Source organism: Lutjanus erythropterus, chromosome 24, assembly GCF_056507025.1.
Source record: "Lutjanus erythropterus isolate fLutEry1 chromosome 24, fLutEry1.hap2, whole genome shotgun sequence".
Classification (NCBI taxonomy): domain Eukaryota; kingdom Metazoa; phylum Chordata; class Actinopteri; order Lutjaniformes; family Lutjanidae; genus Lutjanus; species Lutjanus erythropterus.
In genome coordinates, this window is record NC_139340.1 from 10,527,163 (window position 1) to 10,546,052 (window position 18,890).

At 42.5% G+C, this 18,890-nt stretch overlaps 2 protein-coding genes across 8 annotated transcripts in view; one reads left to right on the top strand and one right to left on the bottom strand.

The window, feature by feature from the left end:
• Positions 1–5,524, top strand: part of LOC146304734 (sodium channel protein type 2 subunit alpha-like) — a 44,024-nt gene extending 38,500 nt beyond the window's left edge. For all 5 annotated transcript variants that reach the window (XM_084713276.1, XM_084713273.1, XM_084713272.1 and 2 more), the window contains 3 exons: positions 2,267–2,371; positions 2,464–2,734; positions 3,071–5,524. In XM_084713276.1, coding sequence (XP_084569402.1) covers positions 2,267–2,371; positions 2,464–2,734; positions 3,071–4,263 — 1,569 coding nt within the window. In that variant the 3' untranslated portion in view covers positions 4,264–5,524. The remainder of the gene's footprint in view (positions 1–2,266; positions 2,372–2,463; positions 2,735–3,070) is intronic.
• A 5,076-nt stretch (positions 5,525–10,600) lies between these two features.
• On the bottom strand, positions 10,601–17,124 carry LOC146304735 (uncharacterized). 3 transcript variants are annotated; one of them, XM_084713602.1, is made up of 6 exons: positions 16,812–17,124; positions 16,289–16,356; positions 14,451–14,624; positions 14,082–14,338; positions 13,457–13,768; positions 10,601–12,264 (listed from the first exon to the last, which is right to left on the bottom strand). In XM_084713602.1, the coding sequence occupies exons 3-6, from the start codon at positions 14,599–14,601 to the stop codon at positions 11,125–11,127; spliced, it is 1,860 nt and encodes a 619-aa protein (XP_084569728.1). In that variant the 5' UTR covers positions 14,602–14,624; positions 16,289–16,356; positions 16,812–17,124; the 3' UTR covers positions 10,601–11,124. The 3 variants fall into 3 exon arrangements, with proteins under 3 accessions (XP_084569728.1, XP_084569729.1, XP_084569727.1); XM_084713603.1 differs by lacking the exon at positions 16,289–16,356 and having other exon boundaries at positions 13,472–13,768; XM_084713601.1 differs by lacking the exon at positions 16,289–16,356.
• Positions 17,125–18,890: the final 1,766 nt, after the last annotated feature.

Sequence of the window (18,890 nt, forward strand, 5' to 3'; positions counted from 1 at the left end):
GGTCCAGTATTGTGCGCTGCTGCCAGCAGAAGTGTAAGCTACAAAATAATCCTCATGGGCAACTGTGATCATCAAATGCCGACTAAAAGTGCTTGTTTTTGTTTTGCTTTCTGATTTAACATTATGGAAAGGATCACTGCAGATGTAGACCTGTTTTTAAAGAGTCAGATAGGCTGTGTCTAAACATAGTACAAAGAGTTTTACCTGGTAATACTTCATATGACCTTGCGTGTCACAGTCAAGCACTTTTAGTGGATGTACCTTGAAGCCGTACAGTTTCTGTTAAGGATTACATTGTGCCTTAGTTTTGTTTATGCGGGCTGCAGCGCTCTCCCTCAACACTGGAGCACTTTCAAAAATTGTTGTCCCCATAAGTTACTTAGACACAAAAACTTGGCAAATTAGGGCCAAGGTTGAAAAATACATAAATAAAAAGTTTAATTTGGCATTTTAGGCATTTTAAAGATTCAGATTCATGAGCATAGAATGACACAGGTGATGCATCATTTCCTATAAAGTGAAGTTTCTCAGTATGATTATTTCTTGTAAAAATCAGTATATGTTTTATATATTTTTAGAGTAGGATATACTTTAATTGATTTTTTTTTTGCTCATGGCCGAAGACAACTAAACAATAATATTTCAAAGTTAAGATGAAACCTCAGGCAATCCCGCCAGCTGTTATTAATGTTAACGCTCACAGTTTTGGTTCTGTGCTGTGTTGTTGCAGCACAACGCCAACAGGTAGCAGTCCTGTGCCACACTTTGCCAACGACACGCTCAGTGTGGGTCCAAAGAGACTGAACAGCGCAGGTTTAGCCAAAGGAGGCCCACAGCTGTGTTAAAGAATAATGATTATCTGCAGCACGGTGACGACCTGCTGCCATCGAGGATTACTGAGGGAGCATGAGTCACTGAGAAACACCCTGCCTGCACACACACACACGCAGTGTCACAGTCTGGAAATGTGCCCTCCGTTCAACCAAGCACTAACAAGTACGATTGGCAACGCCCAGGAGGGGGAGGAGGAGGAGGTGGGGGTGTTTGCTGCATGCTGGCAGGTCTGACTGACTGACTGACTGACTGAGACAGTGCATCAGTCAGTGTGGTTCAGCAGCCCCACAGCCACAGCAGCGTCACACAGATGGTTGTTCAGCGCTGACACCAGTCCTCCCTCCAGACACGCATCATACACTCACTGAGCCGCACTCAGAGTGAGATGATGTGTGTGCTGCATGGATGATATCACAAGGAGGTTTAATGCCTTTTATTAATGAGAACAGAGTAACTCTGTTGGCCCCCCAACCCAGAAAAATGTTAAATAAAACTAAAGTAATTACAGAAGCTAATAAATAGATGAAAAACACAAAAGAAAACCCCACAGTGTGACATTTAAAAGAGGAGAGACTGAGCTTCCTGCAGCAGGTGCAGTTGCTCTCTGTTGATTGGTGTCTCATGCTCCGATGGAGGCTACGTGCTTAAATACGTCAGCAGATTTGTCAGCCTATCGATTAAAAATCAATTTGCCAAAAAAATAGCACACAAGGTGATTCTTTTGCTGTTTTTGTCCTGTGCAGTGACGCCTTTTTCCCGTTTCGCACGCCCGTTTCCTCTTATGAACGGATTGATCAGTTGTGTTGCCCTGCCTTTATGGGGTTATACAAGACACAAGACAGCAACAACAACCAGGGCCTCGTTTCCCAGAGCCTCCGTAGCGCTACGTGCATCGTAAACTGTACCTTTAAATCTCCCTTAAGCCTCCTTATACCTTTAGATCTTTAGATTTATCTTTAGTAGTCATAGCTTCCTTTGGTGTACTATTAGAGTGAGGTAAAATGATTATGGCAATACTTGTTATATTAAAACGTTATTTATGAGCCTTTACAACTGATCAAGTGATGCGTGCACTGCAGCAAAAGACAGCTTACAGCTTACGATGTACCTTAGCAGCTCTCTCTTAAGGGCATCTGCTAAGGGACAGTCTGAGAAACACTCATAGGAGAAGAAGATCCTGTGCCAGGGAATTTTTGGCATTTAAACTTATAATACACCTGTTCTGTCAGTCGGTTCAAGGTCCACATCACTCTTCTCCTGATTCAATTTTATACCCTCTGTGGAGCTCATAATTTCATTAAAAATATGGAAGACCCAGAGTGCTTCAGAGGTATTGATCCAAACTGAATTATATGGTTCCTCTGTTGTTCGCATCGCTTTCTGAAATGTAAAAGTATGTGGTTATAACCAGGTTTTGTTTTGCTCCCTTTACTTTGGAGGTCAGGACATCTTCATGACAGAAGAACAGAAGAAATACTACAACGCCATGAAGAAGCTGGGCTCCAAGAAACCACAGAAACCTATTCCTCGGCCTGCAGTAAGACTCTTAAGTGCTCAGACTCCATTACTCTCAGATGCACAACAAATAGAGGTTTATCATGTAAAATGTCTGTCCTGCTCTGCCCCCAGAATGCATTTCAAGGCTGCGTGTTCGACTGCATCACGAAGCAGGCCTTCGACATCGTGATCATGATCCTCATCTGCCTTAACATGGTGACCATGATGGTGGAGACAGACGACCAGACAGAAGATATGGACACAATCCTCTACTGGATCAACCTGGTCTTCATCGTGCTCTTCACTGGCGAGTGTGTGCTGAAGATGATCTCTCTGCGTCACTACTACTTCACCATCGGCTGGAACATATTTGACTTTGTGGTGGTGATCCTGTCCATCGTAGGTAAGGAGATGTTTAAAGTGGATGGATAAAATGGATCAAATTGTATCAAAAGATAAAATTACTGATGGATTGCTGATGGAGTTTGGTTGTTTTGGAAAGAGTAATATCTGGCTTATATAATAATGTTTCCCATAGGACAAGACTGTGTGATGGCAAAGTAAGGCAGCCAAAATATTCTAAAAATAGCATACACTTAAATTGATATTGATTTTTTTTTTAAGTAGCTCTTACAACCTCACTTCACATAATCCAAACTGTCCTTTTAAGGCGCCTCAGCTCTCCAGCAGACTGTGAGTAAAATCATGTGTTAATTGTGATATTTTTTTGTGTTCACAGGTATGTTTTTATCTGAAGTTATCGAGAAATACTTTGTGTCCCCGACTCTGTTCCGAGTGATCCGTCTGGCCAGGATCGGCCGCATCCTCCGCCTTATCAAAGGTGCCAAAGGCATCCGGACGCTTCTCTTTGCTTTGATGATGTCACTCCCCGCCCTCTTCAACATCGGCCTCCTCCTCTTCCTGGTCATGTTCATCTACGCTATCTTCGGCATGTCCAACTTCGCCTACGTGAAGCGGGAGGCGGGAATCGACGACATGTTTAATTTTGAGACCTTTGGGAACAGTATGATCTGTTTGTTTCAGATCACCACGTCGGCCGGGTGGGACGGCCTGCTGGCGCCCATCCTGAACAAGCGGGAGCCCGACTGCGACAGCCAGATTGAGCACCCGGGCAACTATTACAGAGGCAACTGCGGCAACCCATCGGTGGGCATCTTCTTCTTCGTCAGCTACATCATCATCTGCTTCCTCATCGTGGTAAACATGTACATCGCCGTCATCCTGGAAAACTTCAGTGTGGCCACAGAGGAGAGCGCCGAGCCGCTCAGCGAGGACGACTTTGAGATGTTCTATGAAGTGTGGGAGCGTTTTGATCCGGACGCCACTCAGTTCATGGAGTACAGCAAGCTGTCAGACTTTGCAGACGCTTTAGATCCGCCGCTGCGCATGCCCAAGCCGAACATGATCCAGCTCATCTCCATGGACCTGCCGATGGTGAGCGGCGAGCGAATCCACTGCCTCGACATCCTGTTCGCCTTCACCAAGCGAGTGTTAGGCGAAGGTGGCGAGATGGACGTCCTACGTGGGCAGATGGAGGAGCGCTTCATGGCGTCCAACCCCTCTAAGGTGTCTTACGAGCCCATCACCACCACGCTGCGGCGCAAACAGGAGGACATGTCCGCCATAATCATCCAGAGAGCCTTCCGCCGCTACATGATCCGCCAGGCCATGAAGAAGGCCTCCGCCCTCTACAAGGAGCAGCTGAAGGAGGGCGTCCGCGACCCCGACAAGGACGTCATGGTCATCAGCAAGTTCACGGAGAACTCCACCTCGGACAAAACGGACATGACGCCCTCCACGGCCTCCCCGCCCTCCTACAACAGCGTGACAAAGTCAGACAAGGACAAATACGAGAAGGAGAATCGGGAAAAAGAAAACAAAGGGAAAGACTTGAAAGACAGAAAGAAATAGACTTTTTAAACAGGAACAAAAAAAATTAAAATGCATCAGAGACATGAGGGAAATTTGTTTACAGCTTCTAACGGGGGTAGATAGATGTACGCTTGTGTGTTGATTGTCCAGAGGCGAGGAGTGCGATGCCAGGTAGGCCTAAAAACAGGAGTACAGTTCTGTCATATGTGAATACAGTACATGGGGGCTTCTCAGAAACAAACGATCCAGCAGACACTGCCAGAGATTGACTGGAACATGGAAAAGCCTCTCTGCAAAACGCTTGTGATTTTCCTATTGGTTGTTGTTACTATCTGACACACTTGAGTGTACTGTTAAGTTGTCTGTAGCTAGTGCTGCTGCTACTACTATAAATCCAGTGTCTTGAATTTAACAATCGCTGTATCACTTAACAAGTACTCTGCATTTTTTTGGGGGGTCATTTTTTTGGTTACAAAGTTTCTTTTTTAATGAGAAAGAATGTTTTCTACTTTTTTGTGTCATTGTTATCGTGAGAATGTGTCCACTGCTTTCACTGTTGTAAAATCACCAAGGGCAGATAAAGTCAATGCTGGAAACTAAAACCACCGTCTGAAACTCGTACAGTGCAGGTCAGTGCCAGAACGCTCGCGGTTCATACAGCATACAGAGCTGAAAACACAGAGCGCGCCGCTGAAGTGCAATGGACAGACACGTTGTGCTCGCTGGTGTGCCGTCAGTGATTGTTGAATCTGTATCGTGCTTCTATCTGGACTGCCATCTCCCCGTTTCAACAGAGAACACAAGTCTCTAAATACAGAGAAGCTGAATGTATGCAAGGAATGAGACACGTTTAAAGAAGTCGTTTGACATTTTGGGTAATATTCATAGTTCCTTTTTGCCAAGAGTTGGATGAGGAGATTGATACCCCTCTCATGTCTGTCCTAAATATGAAGCTAGAATCAGGAGGCTGTTAGCCGAGCTTAGCATAAATACTGGAGGCAGGGGAAACAGCTGGCCTGGCTCACTTCAAGCTCAACGATCCGCTTACAGCACCTTTAATGCTCACTAATCAACACATATCACGTTTCTCTAATCCATACAAGAAAACCCTACAACAGGAACGAGGTGTCGTTTTACAGGCAGTTACAGGGAGGGATGCACCGATCACACTTCCTGTCCCGCGGAGTCGAGTGCACAGAATCAGGATTTTTGCAGATAACAAGTACTGATTTGACACAGAAGTAAAATATGCTGCTTTCTACTGTTTAACTCACCCTGTCAGGAAAAAGCAAAACAAAGACAAACTTTTCATTAATCATTCATTAATCTTGGTGGGATAAGATGATAAACTTACTGAACCAAAAGTTGAGAAAACGTCTGAATCGACTGCAATATCATGTGCCGTACAAATCTGTTAGTTATCTTTGAAGTATCGATAGGTTTATACACGTTAGCTTCCTGCTGCAAATAGAGCTGAACAATTAATCCAGGTTTTACCAAAATCACAATATGGCCTGCAGCAATTTTCAAATCACTGTGTGAAATGCAAAATGTTTGTCAAACTACCATTTTAAATTAAACATGCTGCAGAAATGTCTCAGTCTACACATCATGTTTTTACAGACTTACTGACTTCAAGATGTTTATTGGTGATATTTTTGAGCCCGTTTCCCCCCGTGCTGCCAGTCTTAGGCTAAACTAAGCTAATCATCTCCAGGCTGTAGCTCCGTACGCGCATGAGAATGTGGGCGTCACGCCATTATTAAAAACACAACAGTCCGAACAATGTCATGTTGAAACGAAAAGCCCATTCCTGCAACAGCCTGCTTTCCAAAGACAAAAACCTTTTGCTCCGAACTTCTGAACACACTTGGCTAAGGTCACTAACGTTCTTATTTTAACACAAACTGTGATCTTTTCCTAAACGTGAGCCTAACCGAACTGCGGCAAAGGTCACCTCATGTTTGCCATTAAATTCACTAAGATAGTTTATTTTTGGAACAGCTGACCTCCGGAGCAGCAGGCGTTTGTTTTTGGGATAATGGGCTGTCCATGAGAAGCGCATCAATCCTCTCATCTAACCTCTCACCAAAAAAAAAGCAAATATTCCCAAAATCCCAAAACTGTTCCTTTAAAGTGACACTCATATCTACTGATTCATCCGCTGTCGTACTGCAGTGTCTCCTCTAACACATTTGTTGTCCTCCCCTCTCTCTCCCACCTCTCCCAGAGCTCTTGTAAAGAAAATATCTTAATGAAATATACAAAAAAAAAGAATCAATCTTTCTAACTGCTCTCGAGCTAGAACAGTGACAATATATCACATTTAAAGCTTATAATATCACATATGTTTGTATGACATTCATGTTGTTTAACTTGAGAAGCGAGTGGTTTTAATGTAGTGGTTTGGTTTGTAAATAATATAGCTATTTGGGCCCACAGTATGCATCACACTTACATTTGATGTAAGAGCACTTTTTATCCCCACTGCTATGTAATACCACGTGTGGCGGTCATACATGTAAGTGTGCGAGAGAACGACCGAGTGTGTGTATTTGTATGTCTATGTGTGTATTTGTAAAAGACTGTGAGGAGAATGTAAGCATCTATCTTTGTGCGAGCGCGTGTGCAACTGGGGTCTGCGGGTTGTTTCTGTTCCACCGATTATAAATAACATTTTTACTGTAGATATGAGTGCATTTTTCCAGTCTCCGGATTTGTTTTACATTTTTTCTAGGACTCGTTTTTTTCCTTTTCTGCACTGTAACACATGACGAAACACATGTATGGTCCCCTCATATCTGTAGATACAAACCATGAAGCAATCAGTAGCCATCTCTCATTGCGCTTGTAGTGTTTTAGTGAACTGCATGCAAGAAGTGACTACTGTCCGCTCATATGGTCATATAATTTTAAAGCCAAAAGAATAAAGGACATATTTTTTGTAAGTGCTTGTTTATTTTCTCCATTTCCTTTTTTGTTTTCCAGCCTTTTTCGTTCTCTTGTTCGATGGGTTCTTGTTCGATGCTGTGTGGTCTGAAGCTGACGTGTGATTGCTGAACATGGCGGAGAAACTTTGGTTGAACAGGATCATTCATGTGGTTCAAGTACATGTTACACTTAAACTATGTATCGATTTGCAAAATGTGACAAGTGACTTTTTTTTTTTTGTTATAACCAAAGATGTGGCAACAAAACACAAAATCTAGATTTTCCAAAATAAAACCTATTTTGGGAAGCATATTCTGCATGCAGGATGGATTCATTGTGACGTGAGAGAGCGCTCATGTTGCTGGAGACGTGATGGACGAGGTGAGACGCTCAGAATACATTTTAACTACACTTACACATTTGTTTGATAAAAAATGTATCTTACAGGATTCACTCCAGAGCTTTCAGCCACATCTCCTGGCCTTCATCATCCTGTATATAACCACTGTACTATCATGTGACTAAAGTTGCAGGCTGAACCATCTGCATGACAACTGAGGAATCTTCACTCCTTGATGAAGGTCACAAGATTTAGCTGAAAGCTTTGGAAGAAAAAGAGCAAGTGAGTTAAAACAGTTTTTCCCCAATCAAAGTACAGATTTTTGTTTTTTAAAATCCAGTATGATGTGAAAATATTTAGTTGGATCAGAGCGTTTGAGAGAAAAGGATATTAGAGAATGAATGAATGAATGGCAATATGATTTTTAAGTATTTGCTATAAATGGAGTCCTTTAACAGTCACAGGGTGTCTGGTGCCGGTTCTCCTCTTTATGCGGGATCGAGTCTCGTCGACGGTAAGAGCCAGACGTGCACATACAGGGAGAGGAAGGTGGTGTAGGGACAGACAGGAGGTGAAACGCTGAGACTACCCCCACCCGCCCAGCACAGCAGCCCCCTCCTAACTAATGCTTTGCTGCTTCTCCCTTCCTGTTGCCTGGCAACCTAACATTACAGCTCCCCTGCCTGTGATTGATCAGCAGCGTCTCTGAGCTTGCTTACCCACAATACCTTGCTGGCTTAAAGCAAGCAGGCATTCCCAGCTCCCCCCCAACAGTGGACCTACAGCACACCTTACTGGTTTGATTATATAAGGAAAGGGAGAGGTCAGGTGATGACCTTGTGTTCCTAATGAAATCCAGTGTACAGCATCTGTACTGTACATGTGTGCGTCACTGTCGGAAGGTCATAAAGCGCCTCTGAACGTACGTAAGGTCTCTATTGTGTCCAGCACCTGTTGTGTGGTTGAAAAAAAGATATCTATACATGAAAACACTCCAATGAGGTGGAAGCACAGAGCTTCTTCTCGCCCTTCTGATCCCCGCCTCACCTAAAACTCAGCAGTGCTCTCTAGAGGCCACATGGTGCAACAGCCTCCAAACTGGAAACACTGGTGGAGCACATGAATGAAAATGGGACACCAGCAGGGTGACACAGCAGTTAGACAGTCATCCTCTGACTGGGAAGGTGTGCGTCAAAATCCCCAGAAGCTCGCCTCCTACGCTCATTTATTTTACTTTAATGTGAGACAAAAACAGTCTGAATGATGTCGGCGGTGACAGAGGACAGATGTTCTGGCAAAACCAATGTCACAGATTGTCCTGAGACAGAAAACATGTAATCAACAGATTTACTGACGTCAGAAAAATAGATTTAACCCCTTCATGTTGGACCATGCCAGTGGAGAGAAAGGTGAAGTCAGATGTTAAGCAAAAGGTGCCATCTGCTGGTAGAAAATCAGAATACACAGAGACGTTCAAAGATGAAGGACGTGTTATTTGTTTGTCTTTTTAAATCAAGTCAATGACATTTTGGAGGCTAAATACCATAAAAAAATAAAGTATTTGCTTTATCTTTAAAAAGTTAGTTGTAAAATTTTAAGTTGAGGTAATTTTTTGATGATTCAAAACAAAAACTAAGACAATAATAAAGATATTAATTATAGAAAGAACTATTAAAATGGTTACCGTTCAGGCTGCCTTAAAATTGTAAGTTCACTAGATTTGACAAGTTCGGGTAAATTTGTAATGATTCAAATAAACCTTTCTAGTCAAATAACCAGTCTGTTAGTTCAGTTGTACTTGAGAAAACACGTTTAATAAACTTATTAGATAATTAGTGAACCAATAAGTCTTACCTCTTACACTGCAAACTGAAATAAATAAATAAAAGTATTTATATTACGTTAATGAAAAATTAGTTGATTCCAGTAATTAACTAATTATTTTTATTGTTACAGTGAAGAGTAAATAACTTTATATTTATGTAACCACCAACACGATTAATTAATCTGTAAACTGAGATGGATGTCAAAAGTTTTTTATTCACACTCATGGAAATATACAGTTGTTTTAAAAGGAACATGAACCATACTGTGTTTGGCCCCCAGTTTTGGCAGTATTGAGACAAGCCTTAACTTAAATGAAAACACTGTTCACATGCCTGTGAAATGAGAAATAACAGACACAGACTAAAGTTTCTTTAATAATACTAAATGCTTTGGCACATGTAGGTGTTTGAAACATGAGCTTGAGATCTACAGTCATGCTAGCAGCTAATGTCGGCATGCTAGCCTGTTAACAATGGCAATGCTAATATGCCAGTGTTCATTAGCTTTATTTACTGGGTAATATTTGCTGTCATTATTTCTGCAGGTATTCGGTCATAAAATAAAATAGATACAGAAATATTTTGACCTGACATAGTGGGATAAACACAGGTGACACCAGTGATACTAATCAAGGTCATATGAAAAGCGCCCGCTGCATAAAGAATTAAACTATGAGCGATGAGTGTGAACCAAAACACAAAAGACAAAAGTGCTAATAAACATTTTGTTGACGTGCAGAGCGGCCATCTTGGATTCTGAGATCAGGGTCGCTGAAGTTCCTCCAATGTTCCGAGTTGGAAATCTCACTTCAGGGGGTTAATGTTGTTGTGATTTCCAACTGCAAACTTGGAAATTCCTACTTCCCAGTTCAAATGGTACGCGCCATATATCAGTAGCTAATGATTTATGTCAATTAGTTAGCTCTTCAGCCAATGTTTGCTCACATTAGTGATCAGTTGTTTTGTTTTGATGTTTTTATTACTTAAAATATCTTTTAACCACCTCCAAATTTTTTAATTTTCAACATCAGTGATCCTAGCATATAGGAAACAGGGAAAGGGAAAACTGATCGAGGTACCAGCTCTCATTCGAGCACGTCATGTGATCTATTTTTAATATAAAAATACTTGTTATGACTGCTTTAACGCAGGTCCAAAGTTATTAAAATTCAATCTGCAGGGAACGTGAATGTCTGTACAAAATTCCATGGCATATCATCCAGTGGTTGTTAAGACGTTCATACTGAGCAAAGATGTGGCCAGGCTGCCGTTGAGGCTAAAATCTGAGCAAAATGAACAAAAAAGACCTTTAGTATGAATTAAAACAGATTTATGAGTTTTTATCATTTTACAGTTTGTGTTAAGCCTTGAAACATCTTACGTAAACTGAACACATGCTTTACAGACAGGCATTTACGAACGATCAGCAGCAACGATGAGACACCAGCACAATGGATAGAAAATAGTGAAACAATACAAGCACCTCGAAACCTTGATTTGTCATAGATGCTGGTCACAACCACTAAACATGCTGTCATGATCAAAGACTTTATAACAGGTCATAAATTATACATCGAGAAACACTGTTTTATTGAGCTTTATCATTAGTTTTATAGTCTTTTTATCTAAACCAACAATCTTAGAAAGGTTTAGAGCTAAAATTAGATCTCCTCTTTGAGCTTTCTGTGTCAAAACCTGCGTGACTCATTCTCTCCATGGAAGTGCACTTATCAAGAATAAATCTGATCGGTCAAGGTCACAATTCTTGAATAAAGATTTCCAGATATTAACTTCTCTGAATCATCAGGTACTGTCTGTTGAGCATGGCGTGTTTGTTGTTTGATCTCCCTGCATTTGCAGTCCCGGTGTCGGCTCCCTTATTTCCTCCTCCGTCTGCTCCACAGACCCCGCCGCCGGAGCCTCAGTCTGTGAGTCATGACGGTCTGGATTGTTCTGGAGGTCTGTGGAGAGCTGCAGTTCGCCGGCTGCACCAGCGGGGGCAGCGTCGCCCTCACGGGTGTCCACATGTGAGCAAGTTTGGAGAGTCAGGGGCTGTGTGGGGTCGGGGAAGTGGCAGGGAAGGCTCTGCTGCTCAGTTTGGCAGTGGAGTTCTGTGTTTATTTCAGACTCTAGTGCGGTCTCTACTGTGGGGAGTGTGGGGGTGACGGAGACGTTTTCACTGAGGAAAGCAGGAGTGTCATTCACAGAGCTGTCTATCTGATAGTGCTGCATGGAGGGAGCGTTGTGGAACGGGTTACTGAGGCTCATGAGTGTGTTATTATGTGAGTAACTCAGCACTGAGGGGAGTGGAACTGAATAGGGTGGAGGACCCGTTCCGTGCAAAGAGCAATCCCAGTTTTCATCCTCTTCCTCTTCCTCGTCTTCCTCCTCCTCATCGTCGTCCTCCTCATCCTCCTCGTCCTCTTCTCCGTCCTCGGGGCTGATTGTCTCTAAGCTGTGTGTGCTGCAGTCCGACAGCCCGCTGCAAACACTGCTGCCGTCCTCGTCTTCCTCGTACGCCTCATCGTCCTCGTCCTCTTCGTCGTCCTCCTCCTCCTCCTCTTCCTCCTCCTCTTCGTCTTCTTCCTCTTCCTCCTCTTCATCTAGATGCGAGTCCGTGTCACCCGCGTTCTGGAGGTGCATGATGGGAATGTGTGGCGCGCCGCTCATCAGTGGAAACTGCAGGTTCGGCTGCTGCTGCTGCTGGACCAAGGAGGAGGAGTCGCCATGGTAACCGTTGCCGTTGGTTACGAGCTGCTGCTCCAGCTGCTGCTGCTGCTGATGATGCTGCTGCTGCTGCTCCTCTCGGCTCTTCTCCAGCTCCAGCTTCATGATGGTGTGCAGGAAGTGGGTGCGCACCCGGACCGGGTTGAACTCCAGGCGTCCCGTGGTGTTACTGCAGCCCTCTTTGGTGCAGCCACAAGGGAAGGACATGCGGTCCACCTGAGGACGAAAGATAAATAAATTAAATCCACTAGTGTCGGACAAAGGTAACAGAAAAAGTAAATTCTGCTGCCACCATAGCTGGACATGCTTGAAGAGAAGAATCCAATGTAGGTGTTACGTAATTAAACACCTTCATGCAGTAGAACTTCATGAACAAAAAAACACGAAAATCTCGACACAAACTTCACTGGTTTCCATGGTTTTAAAATCAAGAGGACGGTTTTAAAAAGTCCTCTCAAACCTTGAGGATGAATTCAATAATGCATAAAGCTTAAAGTCTCTGAACAAACATTAGACAAAATGCTTAAGAGTCATTTTAGGTAGCTGATGTATATTCAGATGTTAAATTTTCAAATAAGTTTGGTTTTAATTAGTTATTTGATGCTATAAAAAGTGTTTTCATGTCATGATTGACAGCGGACTGCAAATATTCGGGTTACTTTGCTTTCATGTTTGTACAGTGGAAAGAAATGGAGACTAATTGTACATCTTCATATAAAGTCTATGGTCAAACCTCAGCAGTACCTTAGATTAGGTCTAAAGTAAATCCAAGTTTATTGGTGTGCACGGGAGAGAAATTGAGTTTAAATAATGACTAATTTAAGTACAAAAGAAGGGGGTGAACATTGCTTTGCATTGTTTTCTAGCTAGCTAAAAAGGTAACTATACATTATGTTGTTTGGCAGCTGGATAAAATGTTTGCCAGGTAAATAAAAAGTTAGCCAGCTCATAACGGCTCAGCAGAGAAGCTCTGATTTCTCCTTCTTTAAGAAAAAACGTTTTAAATTGGAGTTTAAAGTTTTTGTTGCAACAGAATTAAATTTAATTGAGGTTGAGAGTAAAAACTGCAGTGTGGTTTAAAGACAGGTGCAACACAGTAAGTTAAACCATGATTTATTCTGGTTAAACCCAGCTGTGGGACTAACAGCGGTCCTACCTGTTCGACTGCCTGAGTTTCTGAGGGAATTTAACTGATATTTGAAACTACTTTAAGGATTCTCCCACACAAACAAGGCATCAATCGAATAAGCCTGGACGCTGTCTGTCACTACCAAAAATTCACACCTCCTGGAGAAACTGTCACTTCAGAAAAATAAGTACGACTTCGGATTACGAAGAATCAGCTTTCAAGAAGTTCTACTGCACAAACAGACATGAACAACACTTTAGTATTATAGATGGGCCTCACCACAGTTCCATTTACCTGGCACTTAATGCCGGCCAGGCTGCAAGCACAGGTCTCCGGGTCGCATATCCCCCTGCAGCGGCACCCACACTCCTCCCGGGACATGCGGAGGGCACGCAGCTCGTGCTTCTCCTCCACGTCGATGCGTCGCACCCCCGAGGAACGGAGAAGGGCGCGGCGCCGCCTGGTAGTCAGAGGCTGGAGGAAGAAGTAATCGTCCACCTCCGTGTTGTCCACATCCAGGTCGTCTTCGGAGATGTCATCGAGCGTCAGGGTGTCCGCCTCCATGGATGACACTGTGCCGTTCTTAGTCAGCTGGAGGACAGAAAAAGTAAGTTAAATTATCAGATAAAACACGCCTACACAAACACTTAGACCCTCAGGATAATTAGAAGACTGCAAAACAGGATGTACATTATTAATGACCTGACTTACTTAAAAACATGAGTAATGACTACTTTAAAGGGTCAGCGTGTCGGAGAAACTACAGTGACCACGAACTTGCAGCCTCAATAATCTTACACACTGGACCTTTAAGGAAGAAAAGTCACATTTAAGAAAACTCTCATGATCTAAAACTTCCACCAGACTGCAGGTAACTGAGGCGACGCTGAGTCGCGACACTGACTTTGAGTTTGATGGCGTTGAGTTTCTCCTCTTTCAGATGATCCCTCAGCATGTTCCAGTGGCTCCGTTTCTGCTCCATGGCGAACTCCCTGAGGGTGAAGCGCTTCACCCCGCTGTGACGCGGCGACATCCCCAGGGTGCTGCCGCCCTGTGTGGGCACGCTGGTGAAGCCCTGCCGCCGGTTGAAGTAGTAGACCGTCACGCTCTCGAAGTGCACGTTGCGGCCTCGCAGGCGCTTCGACTTCTGCTGCAGAGTGGCTGAGAGAGAGAGAGAGGGACAGAGATACTTTGTTATGACAACTTGACATTACCCAAGACTACATAAACATAACGTAGCGGCAGTACGTAGCAGTGTGTGATGTGATCTTACAGTCCAGCAGTCCAGAGGGGACGGGATGGTTGAGGCTGTCGCTGCTGTTGCCGCTGTCGCCGCAGGAAACCTCGTCATCATCGGAGCCCTGCAGGGACAGGTAAGGGGACGGGCCCTCCTCAAGCTTCCTCTTCAGGATCCCGCTCATCATGTGGCTCCTCCCACTTCTCGCACCTGCACAGAGGACGAGGGGGGGGGGGGCGTTTACTGACCGCAAATGTATATAAGCTAGAATAATGATAATGAGAATAATAAATCTGATTTTCCTGGAAGGTTTCAGGGTTTGGTTGAGTCATGTCATGAAATAACTAACACTCTGCAATCATCATACGGACAGTTCAGAAGAAAATATGACTCACTTTCACTTTTCCCAAAACACACAGGTGATTCACTCTGTTTTTTTGTTTTTTTTTACTAACATCAATGGTCAAAGAAAAAACCTTCATGTTGTGACACACAGGAGCTCCAAAAATTGTGTGTTGTGTTTTTTTAGATTGTTCCAAAATACTTTTGTTTAGTTCAAGAATAGTGATGTTCTCTATCTGTAATGGATTTTCAAATCATTAAAAATGTGTGGAAATAAAATCTACTCTCTCATTCTCAAGTCTGTTGCCATGTTGACCAGACTGACGAGGGAATTACCCATGTTCCCCATGGCACCAGCCACTGTGATATAAATATATATATGTATGTATTTATTACACCTTATTACGATCCTTTGTAATGAACTTGCAGAACATTTAGAAAAGAACAGACATATTTGATTTCTATTTTTGGAAGACTGTATGTGTACACAATGTCAAAAAACAAATCAAATTAAGTTTAGCGAAGAGCTCAAAAATCACGTATTTTTCGTGTTTTATGCAAAACTTGGCACCACACTCCTAAGTGTTGCTATAAGCGACGTTGCCAAAGTTTGTGATGCTTCAAAAGTAGAGAATGACTCACGTCAAATGAAGTGTTGTGCTCATTAAGATTTTGATTAACTGATATGTTGTTATCCTGCTTGCATTTGTGGAAAATTGAAACTACGGTCACACCTCTGATAAGAGATGATTAACACACAGGGTGGCTCTCTACTTCGAAAGCAGCCGCTGATTAGACGGGTGTCTTTCGCCATCCCTCTGCACTTTGCTGACACTTTAATTCAATTCTTAGATACTTAAATACACTTAAATTAAGTAAAGGAAGTATTTAGATGGTTTACATAAGTAAAATACCAATACAACACTGAAAAAATACTGATGTTAATGATGTTTTGTTAAATCTACAGCCCAACCCTCAAAATTATTTCAAAAAGTTAAGATAATTTTTAGCGGGACTTTTTTTTAAGTGGCTAAAATACCTTTTGTTGCTTAGCTTTTGTGCTGTTGCCCTGCTCTGCTTTTCCAAACTGTGGGTGTGCTGACCAGCATCTACTGTAGCTAATACACTAATTATTGATGCAACCCCACTTCAAATAATCTGAACTTTCCCATTAACCTGGAAAGTAACTAAAGCTGTCAGATAAATGTTGTGAAGTGGTAGATGTAGCGGAACGGAAGTAGAAAGTGGCACAAAAAGAAAATACTCAAGTAAAGTAAAAGTACCTAAATTGTGTACTTTATTATGGAGTAAATGTTCTTAAATTTCAAATTTTGTAGAAACTATTAAGCTGACTGCCTGGACTGGTGGAGGATTACATCATATGCAGCAGCAGAGCTGAATGCTGGCCCAAGCTTTTCCTCACTCACAGGCTTTGTCTCCTTTCTCTTACTACCTACTGCAAATATTCCTCAGTGCCATGTCCTCTCCTGCCTCATCTTCATTTTTATTCTGTATTTTTTTTCATTTCTTACCCTCCTTTTTATTGTTTCTTTTGTCTCTTTACTCTCCTCTATCTCCAGCCTCCCTGGCACTGGCTTTTCTGTAAAAAAAAACAAAAAAAAAACCTGTCAAACCATAAAGATATGTAGTACAAGAGACATTAAACGCATCATAGTACGTAACATCTCTCTATGTATGTGATGTCACAGAAGGTGTTGCAGTTTCCTGCCTGCCCATGCCTCTTTAACCTAAACGTCCCTGGTCGAGCTCTTTTAACCGGTGCCATTTAGAGCACCAAACCTGCACACACACACACACGCACACACACACACACACACACACACACACACACACACACACACACATGTAGCAGCCTGCTCACGTGTCTGCATGCATGCGCAGCCTCCCTTCCCCTTGCATGGTGTCCACCTCCCCAGCACTAACAGGGGAATTCTTATTGACAAATGTAAATCAGCATCATCCTGTGACGTGATTGTGCCGGATGGCGCTGCTGCATGCACAAAGGCTCCCTGTGAGTGTTTGACCGTCACTGACCTGTTTCCTTGGCTCGCCTTTGGTTTCCAGGAAGTCCTCGACTCTCTCCTCTGCATCAGCAGCAGCCAAACATCCCCATGTGTCGTGATGATGCAGTGAGAGCTGCCATGATGCCTGCTTTCTCTCCCTCCTCTCTTCTCCTCCTCTGTGTTTCCAGCAGCCTCTGGCACCACTGTGCAGCACTGAACACCTCAGCCTCTGTCACTATCTTATGCGTCCTCCCTCTGCACCCTCATCCTCTGCTCATACTGTCAACTCTCTCACTGTCTGATTCTCTCCTGCTCTGCTCTGCTCTGCTCTGCTCCCCCCCTTCCCTTCCCTTCCCTTCCTCTCCTCTCCTCTCCTCTCTCTCTCTGCTCACAAAGACTTGTTAGCTCGATGCTGCTGCCGGCTGGAGCGCTGGAGCTTGACTGAGGTGAAGCAAGCCCTCCGAGATCACAGAGAAAAAGGGGGGGGGGGGGGGGGGGGTAGTAGATGTGGTGGTGGATGTGATGGGGTGGGGGTGGAAAGTGTAGATTCTGCGATGTGAAATACCTCTTTTACACAGTCTTTAGGAGAATTCTTAAGCAGTATTTCATACAGTTTCCCTACAATTACAAAACAAAGACAAATAAATGGAAACAGTCAGTTGTTTTCCACTCCCTAAAATATTTTATTTTATCACATGTTACTTTGCAGGGCATTCATAGTTAAATTGCATTGTGATTTTGCTTTGTGACATCCTTCTTTTTGTTTTCATGAAGCTTATTTGAAATTTAAATTGATAGACAAATAGATCAGAGGAAACTGAGACAATGACTGGGAAATCAATCATTTCCACTGTGCTTTAATACAGAAAAATATTCTATTTTTATATATATTATATAACTGTAATGGGTCACTGACATGCATCTAAAGGGAAGAATGACACTGCAGAAACAGGTTCCTGCTGCTGACCACTGTGACTAAAGGACCAGGTAAGTTTATGTATGTAAACTAATCAGCACATAGGAAGGTTGTTACTTCAATTTATGCAACTTTAGGCTAATAATGACAGTAAATAGAATTCATCGCCATCGAGGCTACATAATATCTAAAAATGCATGTACTTGCACTGTTTACCAACAAAATGTTGTGTCTATAATATGTAATTCATATACAATTTAATGCACATTAAACATATTTTTTTAAGGAGCATTGTGAGGGACTTGGTGGCCTGTGGCAATGGAACCACAGCATTTAGCCAGACCTTGTGATCCAACTGCAAATTTGATTAAAATAATAAAGAAAATTAGTATTTATAGATTTTTATAATGGTATATTAAACTGTTCTTAGAAAAATGTGGCTCTTTCCTTTAAAACTAAAAAAAAAAAAAAAAAAAACTTTATGTGCGAAAAATTGTAGCAAATCAGGAGAAATATTTGACCCGGGAAGAAACCGGAAGAGGGCAAAGAAAAACGGGATTCTCCCGGGAAAACTGGGAGGGATGACAAGTAGGAGCCATTTGTAATGATAAAAAATGACGCATTTGTACTCCTGTTTATATAAACAGTGATTACAGAATCATTGCAGTGATAAGGTGCAGCTAAGTAAATATCACAACTTACATTTCTCACACAGGAAGCCGAGCAGAGCAAACTTACACAGCGCCCCCTAGTGACAAAACCCTCGAAAATAACCCGTCCTGCTTCATCTTCAGTAGAGTTTAGTTCGATTTTTATTTTTTGGCTTATTTAGTTATATGGAGTAAATGAATTAGGAAGATGTCACTTAATCAAAATATGTGTTTTTCAATGACAGATAACCCCAAAGGAAAAAACAGTAACTAAATATACAGTCAAGCCCGAAATTATTCATACCCCTGGCAAATTTTGACTTAAAGTTACTTTTATTCAACCAGCAAGTTTCTTTTTGACCAGAAATGACACAGGCTTCTCCCAAAAGATAATAAGACGATGTACAAGAGGCATCATTGTGGAAAAAAAATATTTCTCAGCTTTTATTTACATTTGAACAAAAAGTGGCACGTCCAAAATTATTCATACTCTTTGCAAACTGTCACAGTCTATAAGAAAATCCAAAGTTCTGTACCATTCCAA

Bases quoted from the DNA above. Each gene is read 5' to 3' on its own strand.
- LOC146304735 (XM_084713601.1), bottom strand. From the start codon at position 14,601: ATGATGAGCGGGATCCTGAAGAGGAAGCTTGAGGAGGGCCCGTCCCCT. The intron at 13,769-14,081 runs GTCAGTGTCGCG...TCTGTCCTCCAG, and splicing joins TCAACGCCATCAAACTCAAA to CTGACTAAGAACGGCACAGT. The intron at 12,265-13,456 runs GTGAGGCCCATC...TTTCGTCCTCAG, and splicing joins GCCAGGTAAATGGAACTGTG to GTGGACCGCATGTCCTTCCC.